Here is a 12283-nt window from a genome sequence, read left to right on the forward strand (position 1 = left end):
TACGAAGACTCGATTATAAATAAGATAAATCACGATTGACATACTACTTGTCTATATATCAACATATTAATTCCAATTAAATTTTGAAGTCCACCGTCTGTGTGAAGCTTAAATCACAGTTTGCGCCCCACGAGGTAGGAAGCAGATGATGAAGGCAGGGAAGACGCGCCTAAAATGAGAAGTGAAAGAAAATATAAAAGGAGGGAAGAAACTATATCCACAGCAAATGAACATGAAGATGTGGCAGTGTGCGTCCTGGTGTTCAACCGCGCATCAAGGATTGGACCACATCATCAGGACTCGAAGCCTCCGAATAGGGCTTTCCCTCATGGTAGTCCCAAGGGGTGTACACATAGTCCTCTGGCCACCCCGCCTGGCGCCCGCAAACATACTTGACTTTCTCCAATACGCACTACACAAGAATGTCAGAGACCATTAAATGGAAGAATGGATGGAGGAGTCATACCTGGGACCATTTGGTATAGTCAAGGCATTCTGTAGGTTCGATGGTTCCGCCTGTGAAGTCACAGACTGGCAGGCTCCACCTCATCATTTGCCACGCAGGAATGTCAGCCCCAGATGTTTGGGGAATCCAACTGAAGTATGAGCCTGCGTCCATCGCAGAAATCCACTCGTTTGTTGTCTTTTGAATCAGATAGGCGGATCGAGCGACGTCATGGCCGTTGAATCCGTATTCGGACTGCAGTTCGGCAATCCCTTTCGGGGGCCGGATTTTGGGCGTATGAGCCGAGTTGCGTAGTTCGTCCTTGATAAGCTGCTAATGATTTAGTACTATAGTCCAACAAGTTTCCGGTCGCCATTTGGAGAGGACCATACCAGGAGGAAGGCACTGCCATCTGGGTTGCAGTACTTGAAATCTGTGCTGTCTTGATTCTCATCGATGTCGCCGTTCTTGTCACAAGGGTGGTATGCCGAACCATCTCGAGTGAAAATAGAATCATTATCGATTTTGACAACAATGACTAGATCCTTTTTCCACAGCATATTAATCAACGGCGCAGCAGCAAGCTTCCTAAGTTCCTCGCTTTTCGGCATCACTGGACTATCCTTGTTGAGGCTGTCAATACCCGCGAAATACCCGCTTTGCAATATGCGCGGTACAGAAGTGGGTAGGGTGACCCAATTAGGGTCAGCTGGGGGTGTAGTCAGAAAGAGCTTCTTGTAAAAAGCATCTAGACTGTTTGTAACCGCAGTCTTGATGTCGTCCGCTTTATCGCCTAGCTCCGCATACGTGTTGAACCGAATAGAGTCTCCAGTGGTTTCATCGAGCGTCGTCACGGCGGCGGCCCCAAACGTTGCTACCCCCGCAGGTATGCCTGCCAGAGAGTTTTCGAAGAATCCGGCAATGATACTTGCCACACCAGCTGCAAGAGTTAGGCCGCGTCGGGACCAAGATCGCTCTTCGAGTCACCGGAATGTGAGTATCTGGTTACCATGCTGGCGGTTTTGAAGCTCATGCTGTTCCAAACTTCCCCCATGACGGTGTGCACAATTCCAAGGTACCTTGCCAAATTACGGACTGCATGCAGAGCCTGGACTCGGTACATGCGGCCATCTCGGCAAAAGTCCGAGTCGCTCAGGTTATCCACGGTACATTTCTCCCGGGGGCTAGCACATATGTTAGTAGCAGCGAGGATATTTGGCGGGCCAACCTACTTTACACAATCCCATACGTATTTCCCGTCATTTTTAAGCCCCTGGTAGGCGGAAAGGGCGAGGGATATGCCACCAGCCCCCCCTTCGCCACCGGGCCACTTAAAGTCACTGTTCGGATCGAGAGCAAGCTTCTGGTACCAACCAGCTCTGTTTAGACCAAACTGTTAGCTTAAACAATTGATTTCAAGTGTAGTCAAAGTCCTAGAAACATACGTGGTAATAAGCCAAGACCCCGTATCCATCTTGTTCCACAGCTCTTTATCCAATTGATTCATGTCACCGCATATGGCGTCTTCGCGAGCCTTATCATCGAGGGGCCAATGTTCACTGCGTCAATGGATCAGACTTTGGCCTCAGCCTGCAGGGCAAGTAATAGAAACATACTAATAGCCTTTAGGCGGTTCATCACCCGCATTGCCAGTCGGAGTCGGGGTGATTGGCGGCTTGCCAGTAGGAGTAGGCTGATCAGGGGGGTTGTATGGAGGTAGTCCAGGCTCCTTGGATGGGTCACCATCGTCTACGGCGCTGCTATCACTTCCAGGACAGGTATTGAACCATGTGTACGCCTAAACCAATCAGTTTCCCACGCTATCAAACCGGTATGCCAGAGAGCTCACGATGTTAGTGCGTGGTATGACATTGTGCATATCAGCTCGACCCAATCCACCAAGATTGGGGAAGAATAGATTTGCCTGTACAAAGTTAATCAGTTTATACAGAGCTAATAAGCATGCCACTCACCCCTCTATCTGATCCTTGATATCGCGGGCCATCCAGGAGCTCCCACTTCCAACTGGATCCCGCGGTAGGGATTGGGCCTTTGTTGATCCAAACCAATGTATTGCCATTGAACTTGTCGACCCACAGGAAGTCAACACGACGATCACCTTGGATACAGTAAGCCTGCGTGATATAATAAAATGCTAATAGAATACCAGCACATACCGTCTACATCGGCCCAGCGATGATTGGCGCGGTCGTATCCCTGAGGGCGTTTAACTTGGCCCTGGGACTGGAAGTTATTGATACCCTTGTTCAACCATCCAACTGTTCGTCCATTCGGTCTGGTTAGTAGCAGTCAGTATCGCGACAATCTGAATAGGGGCATAATAAAACATACTCCATGCACAGGTAATCTGCGCGACCGTCACCGCTGATTAGAGTCAGTATTATTCTGGTCGATGAATCGTAAGAGTATAGGTAAGACAGACTCCAAATCAGCTATCCTTACGCCAATATCATAAAGCCCAACTCCCCATCCTTCAGTACATTTCACGTTTCCGCTAATGATCCCTTTATATGTAAGGAAGCCACCCTTAATATCATCGTTCCAATTGTTGATCCACACCTCTGCCGTACCAGTCTCACGGTTGACAGCCCAAATGTCGCACTGTAAATTATCCACGATAAGTATTAGCTATAACAGTTTATCAAGCGTCAGGTTATATTCTTTTTGAGTACCTTGCCGTCACCATCGAAATCAGCCAGGTGAATACTCTTGCGTTCTCTTCCAATATTGAAGATTTCCGGGCCCTCCGGGACCCAGACGGGGGGCTTATGGATATTGCCATAGAGTAAGCCGCGTCCTGTAGGGGAAACCCAGATCTAGAAAGGAGTTAATACCGCTTGGACACACCGAAGGATAACAATATAGACGTACATAATCATCTGCACCAGTGCCACGCCAGTCACAGTAGAAATCGCCGTCGGCTGTTTGGTCATGTCAACGAGAGAAATGTCAAGGTATAGAAACAGCAAACCAAGGAAGGGGGACAGCAAACTCACCCTTTAGAGTAGTTCCACCCCTGCCTGTATTCTTCCATACATGGGTGTAGTGGTTGTAAGTCTTCGCATTCTTCATAGACTCTATCCACACATAATCGGCACCACCTCCTGGATAAACCTGGCCGAACTTAATCCGGTCTCTGGCTCCCTTAATACCCATACCCGCGTGGGTAACACCAATCCGTCGCCATTCTGGGGCCAGACTACCCTTGCCAGAGCCACGCTGATTAATATATGTAGTAACCTTACCTTCTTCATCTAGCCAAAGCCAATCGGACCGGAAGTCACCATTGATATCAACCAGACGGACACCTCTCAGATCGCCCATACCTTTACCAGTAAAGACAACCCCCAGGTTTTGCCAATAGCCACCAAACTCCTTTGTTGGGGCGTCCTTCTGGCCTCCATTTCTCCAACACTGAATATCACCGTTGTTCTTGGCCAGACAGCTAGTCGAGATGTTAGTCTTTGTTCCATCTCCAAGTAAAGCAAACTTACTAATCAAGACGGCCATCGCCGTCAATATCACCGAGTCGTACATTGGCTTGATTCAGATCTCCCCCAGGTGCAGCCCTGACCAGCCCAATAGACTTGAATTGAGGAGGGCTGCCGCCTTGGTTCATTGATGCATACATTGCACCTTCTCTACTGATACAGATAAAATCATCCAACCCATCATTATTCAAATCACCCCAATGTACACCTGATACCACCGTTAAATTAAGAACCGAGAGAAGATCAATAATCGACAAGGGCTTACTCACCTCGGGCAAGACAATTATCCTTCACATCGATTTTCACGGGATTTCCAAAGTTGCCGTTACCATTATTGGGATACATCCAAGTACCCAGACCGTCTCGAGTCCATACAAGCTCATCGAGAGCTCCCTCACGGTGAGCACCTCCCTGGTTAACCAGCTGGGCATAATTAATCCCGGGATGGGTATCTTCCTTCGAATTCGTGATCCCAATCTGTTTAATTTGTCCCATATGCTGGGAACTATGCTTATAGTCACCGTCATCCCAGCCACTCCCCCGTTGGGTTTTTACCTTTCCTCCGCTGTTTCCACTGCCGAACTTTTTCTCGCAGGTTGTATCGGCCCAGTCACTCTCTCCAATATCCTTAGGCTTTTGTAAAAGTCCTCGGGATTCTGCTTCCTGAATTGCAGCCCACCATACGGAGGCCATCTTTTTATATCCTTCATCGGTTGGGTGAGTCCCGTCGACTAGCTCTGACACTTGAATAAAACCATCACTCATCTCTGCCAAGACCAGACGGTCGCCTTCTTTAATACGCGTAGCTGCAATATTCCGATATTGCTCATTAATATTCAACACGTTGACCTGTGCCTTGTCGTCCTTATTGGGTAGTAGTGTTGAGAGAATAATGGTTGTTCCCGGGATTGCATCATAGAGACGAGTGAGCATTTTATTCATCCTTTCGCCCGCTGACTCAGGGTGGACAGGCTTAACAGCATCATTCGTGCCCGCACTGCGACAGCATACGATCAGTATACAGTGAGTATTAATCATGGAAGAGGTGAATCATACTTAATAAGAATAAGATTAGGGGCCTTGGGAATGGTCTTTTCAGCCTCTTGGGCGACCTCGTCAATGATCCAGCCGGAATGCCCTTCATTGTCCTAACCGCGTTACATGTCAGCTTCATAGACGAGTTTGTACGCCCAAACCATTGACGACCTGCTTACATTGTCCTTCATATCGCCACTCTTGAGCGAGCCAACCATATTCACCTCCCATCCAGCAGATCGGAGTTGTTGGCGCAGCACTTTACGGTACCCATTTTTATCCGATGACTTGAGACCTGTGGTGATCGAAGCCCCGAGAGGCATGATCCGTAAGGGAAAGGGTTTCCCATCACGACTCTCGAGCCGGGAGCCAAGATCAGAGGACCTGTGTAGGTGAGTGTGTTGATGGCCATGATGGCCAGAAGGAATCGCCGACGTCAGAGCAAGCAGTGACAGACCGATGATGAGCAGATGTAGCATCCAGCTCACTCCAAGCCGGACCCCCATGATGATTATCGGGTAGGACAGTAGCCTCGAGGAAGAAGTCACAGAAGTAGGAGATTGTTGCCGTTCGCCTGCGTTATTTATATTTTTTGACTCCTTCTGCCATTACGCCCTAAGAGGAGGCAAGCACAGGGACCACTTCCCCTTCTTAGCCCTTTTGTCTCATCGTTTCAATTACACATCAATTGCACCCGGTGGGGTTTGTCTTGGCATTCGCCGATTTTTATTACGCCAAGAGAGCTCTTAGCTCTTGCTCTTGCTCTGTGTTCTCGTTTGCGAGTATCCGTGATGTTTTAGACCTACGCCGACGGTATGTTGAGGTAAGGACTATATGGCAGCAATAAGGACCAACAGGCTTGGCTTGAGGTCTAAACCGAAGTGGCATGGAGCTTGTTGCATAGTGGAGATGCCAAGAGCTCACGCTCCACGCGACCAACAATCCCCAAAGGGCCAAAGGTCATTCCCGATTCGCCGAATAATCGTGTCGTCTCGAAGTCTCAAGGGATGGACTGTGTTCCTGGTGAGACAGTTTCCACTTCTCATCATCTCATCGGCGGCATCCACCGCTGGCCCCCAACCGCCAAGCCAGCCCTAATGGCATATGTGTGGTTGCCATTCGCGTGTACCTGACATGGCGAGGTTACGGTGGGCTCGCTCCACAAAATTAGAGCCCTTGGCAGACGAACTACATCTCACTAATCCCCCTCCTAAACAGGTTTTTTCTTTACTACTACCGTCGTGGAAGTTCCCTTAACAAATCCCCATTCATTTACTGCAATAGTGATCAGATCCGACGTGGTGATGAATATCACTCCTCTCTGTGAGTAAATAGAGCCGCTTTACCATAGTAGTTACAACGTATGCGGTGTCTCTACCATACAATCATACAATTATACTTTTTTATTGATTGCTGAATCATATTAAGTCCACTGTCCTTATCACGATATCGTTGGAACTAAATTCCCGGTTGCTTTTATTATTACCCGCTTGGGTTGATGATGACCTTGCCCGGCAATGCGCTATATATAATCACACGACAACAAAAACCATGCAAGTACAATGTTTCCAGAATTTTATAAAGCATCACAAAGACTACGATCAATAAAATCAAGGAAGGAGCTAAGACTTTGATATGCATCATCATGGTAAATGGCCCAATGGGGCATGCCGCATGCCGCTGTTGGATATAGGATGCTAAGTTAGGCTTCGTGTGCTAAGGGCCCTTTTGATACTCCGTAGTCCCTGCATGCATCTATCATTCACATGATTAGTGGGCCAGGACAAGGTGCTAAATGCCAAGCGCCATGGGTGTTCCCCATCTAATCAGGCCACATGTAGAAGCAACAAACTGGGCACCCAAGGTCTTCATCTCCAATTGGCACATGGCGAGTATTTCCACAACGTGGGACCGAAAGCTCTCGGCATTCGGGATTCAGGATCGCCTCGAGTAAGCTAATTCCGAGACTTGGCAATGCCTGGTGAGGCTGACTTGAGGATCAAGTAGCCATCATGCATCGGTCAATCATATGCCTGGTGCAACCTCGACAAAAAGCCCCGTATAAGCGTGATGCAGTGCTAAGTGGAAACCTGTAAAATAGAGCCATTGCTGTCGCATTTGACTGCTTTTTCTATGTGGTATGAATGAAAGTGGTTGAACCACGTTGTCCGCAGCCCATGTTGCCTCGTTGCAACCACGAAAGTTGAGGATGCTGAAGATCCGTCGCAATGACACACTGCTACTCAGGGGTTTTGGTGGGGACATAGGTTGTTTGGCGACCTAGTCCAAGCTGTATCATCTGGCTGCTCATTAAAGTGGATGGGACGGAAGGAGAAAATATCGAAAATCGCCCCCAAAAATAGCAAGACATGGTGTGGGTCGAAACCAAAAAACCAACGGATCCTCTTCGACTTGATTTGTGGGCCCTAAAATGAGGGTTGCAGCCAAGTCCATTAGTTGAATCGGGCCTGGGAAGAAGTATTCCATACGAGAGCGCATATTTTGGTGAAATTAGATTTCCCGGAGAATGGTTTTGCATAACGGTCAACATTATGAATGAATCAATCATGCATACCGGTTAATCTTGTTGGTAGACTTCGCATAACTCCCTCCAGGTGAATGCCGGATTTCGGATGATAAAATTGGGCCACATCGACTACCTGTGTGTGATACCAAAATAGCTTTTAGTTTGAACGCGGCCTCTGGAAAGGCATGTCTCAACCGTCCGGGGGGGGGGGGGGGGGGTTGTGTTATGAGCAGAGACGTGCCTGTGCCCCTCTAGGTCTGAACTATACGGGTTGATAGCAGGGAATGTCTCGTTCGTGAGATACAAAAGACGCTTGCCGACATCAGAGTGTTGTAGATGCTAGAAAGCATTATTTTCGCAATACGTTGTTCAAATAAGCATTACCCAGAAGCCTTTGAGAACACTTACCTGGTATATTTATATAAGCCCTGACAATATCAGCAGAGAAGTCTCCAGCCCTAGTATTGAGATCGGGCCTTTGTAATCAATGTCATGAAAGGCTTGGGAGAAGTTAAGGCAAAATGCTTCGATACGATTGTGGAATAGGATAAGATACACTTCCCCACCAATGTGCGTGTCGACTATGTCGAAGGCGAGTCCAAGGCCATGAGTACAAGTTGCGGGCTGGCGCTCGCTTTTCGTGAGAACTGTTGTGCACCACAATCTCTGCCGAAATGTACTGTACCCAAATACCTCCGGATGTTTGAAAAATGCTAAAGCCCCCGGTAAACCTTTCTCCTGTGAGCTACTTTACTGAAGGCCATGAAGATACAAGGCAGATTGCGTTGATCTTTCGAGCAACGGAACAGGCATAGGGGTAGATCAGGGGTTGTTCTGGTTTTGCTCCAGCCAGACTATGGTCATTAACTAACTGATTTGTATACTATGTGCAGCAGAACCTTATCTGGCTATTGTTCTTTGTCCTGGCAGAGGAATAAAAACTGATAGTACATAGGCATACTTTTGGGCGTGATTAGCATTCAAGATCAAGACGTGCGATTCCGTTCCGCCTCGGCATCTTTCTGGATCTGCAAAATCGCTCGGCTTCGCGACCGAATCCTTTTCCCGTAACGCCAAAAGATGAAAGGAACAGGAACCAGGCACAGCTCTATCAGGCCGAGAAGCGTGCCGGCCCAATGAGGTGTCAGGTTCTGATACAACTTCGGTCCGGCCAGGGGCAATGTTCCTCCTAGGATAGATCTGAAAACGGTATTGGAAGCGAGCGCAGAAGCGGCATAGATGCCGTACAAGCCTGCCACCTTTATTCCACGTTTATCAGGCGACAAATACTAATATTGGGTCAGTTGGGGACAAGGCACATACAATAATTCGAGCTGTAGACAAAACACAGCGTATTTCTAAAGCCAAAAGGAACCCCAAACGCAATGGGCACCAGCCAGTGGATACCTGCAGGCACACAGGTCCAGGCAAACACGAGTTGACCTATCGGAGTACATATCGCACCAAGGCTCATGATGGATCCTGTGGCTTCTGGATATACACGGCCAGTTTCGGGGTTGATTGGACTAGAGTTGATGATGCGCCTCCACGGTGGTTCGAGGCAGATGGCAAGCATCATCCCTAGACCATTGCCTGAGTATTCTAAGCCACCGATACCGGGTCCCCAGTCTCTATAGTCTTGGAAAACGATGGGATAAGCCACGAAGGAAAGGTAGAGAACGGCATAGACAACAGACACCCTGGCAGAACATTACCCTTAATTCGTGTGTTCGCCAAGCTGCTTTGGTGTTGACTTTAGCCACTTACCATATATTAAAGAACCACACAATGGGCTCCGTTGCTGCCAAAACAAACGGCCGGCCCAGAGCGACCTTGAGTTGCGGCCCGAATGACGCCTTGTCGTCGTGGTGAGACCAGTAGCGACTATCCTGCTCTTTCTGGAGCCGTGCAACCCTCTTCTGAGGAGGATAGGGGCATGTGTTTTGGGGACCGTAGCCATGAGCAGGACGGAGGTGCTGCTGAGAATCATGGTCAGCCAGTTATCCCAGCGCCAGCCCCGCGTAGACGAAGCCACCGATGATGGGCCCAATGACAGGACCATTGAACGGCGCGATGCTCCATAGCGAGAAGCCCACTGACAGTTTGTCGGGCGGGTAGATGTCGACCAAGCTACCTGGCGCATTGGAGATGGTAGCAGCACCAAACACGCCTCTTTTGGGGATTGCAGGTTAGACTACGTCAAGTTTTGCCACCATCCACGGTAGATAGATTGCTTACCCGAAAAATCGGACAACCAATATCTCCGCTACTGATGTGGCCAAAGAACACGGAAGAATGAGAAGAGTGAAAATTGTCCTGGACACGAGATAAATCGGGCGGCGACCAAACATCTCGCTAAGCGGCGCTTGGATCAGACTACCCGCACCAGGGCTGAGGAGGTGGGGATTCCCAGCGTCGGGATGACGGGCAGATGCATATCGAAGGCTTTGCTGACTCCGGGTACGGACGAAGTGTAGATAGTGCTGTAGAGGGAGACGATAAAGGCGATGCAGAAAAAGACCTAGCCACGGCGCCAGGATGACCATTCTTTGGGGTTGGTGGTATCTCCAGCTTTGAACCCGACCTCGAAGTTGGCTTCGTCTTGGTCACCATGGCCTGCTTTCTCCTTCCCTGTCTCGAGACCACGAGGGACGATGCCTCGAACAGCTTCACCTTGACCCTCCACACTCGACATGGTAAGTGGGTGGCGTGGGTCAGACGCTAGGATAGTGGAGATCTCTTTCAGTGTCCGTGTTTTGTATACAAAGCTCGTGCCCTGACCCCAATGCTAACTGCATCCAAAGCCAGGAACCAATCACATACTTGCCAGTTGACAGGGATACAAACCCGGATGAAAGCCACCCGCGGTTAGCTTTTGATTGGCTCCAGCACCAAGTCTTTTCCCGCCTTTGGACGGCCGGGCGTTCCCGCTCTCTCCTCCTTTGAGCCTTGTATTCCCACGTCAGATTGTCTCGACCTGATCCGAGAGAATGATTCCGTTAAACTCTTGCTCTCTTGCTCTTTTCGGTCCCTTCAACCTCGCTCTCTTTTCCAACTCGGCCCCCGAGAGCTTCTGGCATATCCGCAGTCTCGCCAAACTAACACTAAATTCTTGGGGCTGAACAAGTCCTGGTATCAGACCACGACGATATGTAAGTTACAGGAAACACGCGAGACAATATCCACAGTGTTTCTAGAACCCCACCAAAGTCAAAGCGAAGAAAACAAAAATGGTGTTTAAAGAGCTAATTCTATTTATCTCCCTTGCAGTCAGTTGTACTGCAGCTATGTCGACTCCGGAGCCACTTCCCAACCCACAGCGGGTTATTACCGACACCGATCTGGAGACCGGCATCTCGCACTTCAATACGACCCTGGACGAAAGCCTTGCGGTCAAGCAGGATCTCGGCGGTTCCTTGTTCCGTTTAGGCTATATCACCGACAAGACCCCCAACACGCTCGATGGCACCGATCTCACCAACTACATTGAGTACCTGGAGAATGCCAGCGTGCCTCCCGTCACCCTTCCCGACGGCCGTGGCATGATGTGGTACATCGACACACCGCCTGGGAAGGGCAGTCCTTTCCACCGCACCCTCAGTTTCGATGTTGTTATCCAGGTCGCGGGCGAGATCGAAGTGACGCTTGAATCTGGAGAGACGCGCATCCAGAAGCCGGGTGATATGCTTATCCAGCGCGCTACCGCTCACACTTGGAGAAATGCCAGCAAGGACAAGTGGGCACGCATGGTTGGTGTCATGTACTCAAGCAACCCTGTCGTACTCAAGAATGGCACCGAACTTGGTCCTACTGGACTTTAGTCGTTCTCTTAGCAATAGTGCCATGCACCAAAGCACCAATTCTTCGTGATATGTACACCCGTTGTTTTTTGTCTCAATAAATTGACATAGCCATAATCAAGCAATCAAGATCATAATATCTAAAAGTCCATTTCTCCGATCTCTAATTCGTATATCTCTAGGTTGTATCTGCGTTTCGTCATTCAGTAATACCTTGTCTGTCAATGGCATCTAGTAGTTGCAACACTGGTAGCAGGTAGATTGCAAGGTCTCGTTCCAATCGAACATGCTGATTATGTTCCATCTGCTGCATCTCATCCAACATTGAAGCTAGTTGGCGTAACATTCGACGATACATGGGCCGTATCAGGGTGGCTCCCTGTTGGCCGTCAAGAGTAAACCGTCCGAGAGCCATGGGAGGGAGATCCTCAAGGGCTGCAGTTGGGGAGGGGTTAAAAGGAGCCACAACAGGGACACGAGATTGTGCAACGTTTTGCGGCGCGCTCCCAGTGTTGCTGTCCCTACTGCTCCGGCTATACCTCTCATGTGCCACAAGGGAGGTGACGGCCGGCTCAGTGACATTATTGCCCAGAAACCCAATTACATTCTCAAGCATGTCTTGACGCGTTCCCAGAAAACCATGCCTTGGCTAAACAGCCGAGAATTGGCTTCCACACCCGACTCGTCATTAATTGGCAGCGCGTGAAGTTCCAGTGGGCTGCTGTCCACACAGAAACATGACGATTTCGATCTCTGATTTGACAAGCGTGACTGCCGGCGACTATTGTACGTTGCACTGCTTGATGCATCCATTTCGGATGGCAGGATCCGTCAAGCACGGTTTGAATAAATTGGTAAGAGAAGGAAACGAAGGACAATTATGCTGACGCCACCGGAAAAACAGAACTTTACTGAACATGCAAATACTAATTAGACATGGCTATATCTGTTTTCTGCAATGCAC

At 49.1% G+C, this 12283-nt stretch overlaps 4 protein-coding genes across 4 annotated transcripts; 1 reads left to right on the top strand and 3 right to left on the bottom strand.

Moving 5' to 3' along the window:
• Positions 1 to 262: 262 nt before the first annotated feature.
• On the bottom strand, positions 263 to 5498 carry ANOM_010722 (uncharacterized protein; the record flags this gene model as incomplete). Its single annotated transcript, XM_015555978.1, has 19 exons — positions 263 to 412; positions 467 to 775; positions 838 to 1419; positions 1455 to 1629; positions 1678 to 1824; positions 1891 to 2004; positions 2062 to 2243; positions 2295 to 2369; positions 2419 to 2564; positions 2623 to 2741; positions 2798 to 2830; positions 2889 to 3067; positions 3139 to 3282; positions 3338 to 3387; positions 3463 to 3911; positions 3961 to 4165; positions 4227 to 4954; positions 5014 to 5105; positions 5172 to 5498. The coding sequence occupies 19 exons, from the start codon at positions 5496 to 5498 to the stop codon at positions 263 to 265; spliced, it is 4206 nt and encodes a 1401-aa protein (XP_015401336.1).
• A 3007-nt stretch (positions 5499 to 8505) lies between these two features.
• ANOM_010723 (putative MFS transporter) lies at positions 8506 to 10214 on the bottom strand (the record flags this gene model as incomplete). The annotated part of the gene is made up of 6 exons (XM_015555979.1): positions 8506 to 8778; positions 8843 to 8877; positions 8927 to 9219; positions 9287 to 9498; positions 9897 to 10002; positions 10063 to 10214. 6 exons carry the CDS (start codon positions 10212 to 10214, stop codon positions 8506 to 8508), a joined length of 1071 nt encoding a protein of 356 aa, XP_015401335.1.
• A 592-nt stretch (positions 10215 to 10806) lies between these two features.
• On the top strand, positions 10807 to 11340 carry ANOM_010724 (cupin domain-containing protein; the record flags this gene model as incomplete). The annotated part of the gene is made up of 1 exon (XM_015555980.1): positions 10807 to 11340. One exon carries the CDS (start codon positions 10807 to 10809, stop codon positions 11338 to 11340), a length of 534 nt encoding a protein of 177 aa, XP_015401338.1.
• A 178-nt stretch (positions 11341 to 11518) lies between these two features.
• Positions 11519 to 11935, bottom strand: ANOM_010725 (uncharacterized protein; the record flags this gene model as incomplete). The annotated part of the gene is made up of 1 exon (XM_015555981.1): positions 11519 to 11935. The coding sequence occupies one exon, from the start codon at positions 11933 to 11935 to the stop codon at positions 11519 to 11521; it is 417 nt and encodes a 138-aa protein (XP_015401337.1).
• Between the last annotated feature and the right edge of the window lie 348 nt (positions 11936 to 12283).

The sequence above is a fragment of the Aspergillus nomiae genome (genome assembly GCF_001204775.2).
Source record: "Aspergillus nomiae NRRL 13137 chromosome Unknown contig00611, whole genome shotgun sequence".
NCBI classification, from domain to species: domain Eukaryota; kingdom Fungi; phylum Ascomycota; class Eurotiomycetes; order Eurotiales; family Aspergillaceae; genus Aspergillus; species Aspergillus nomiae.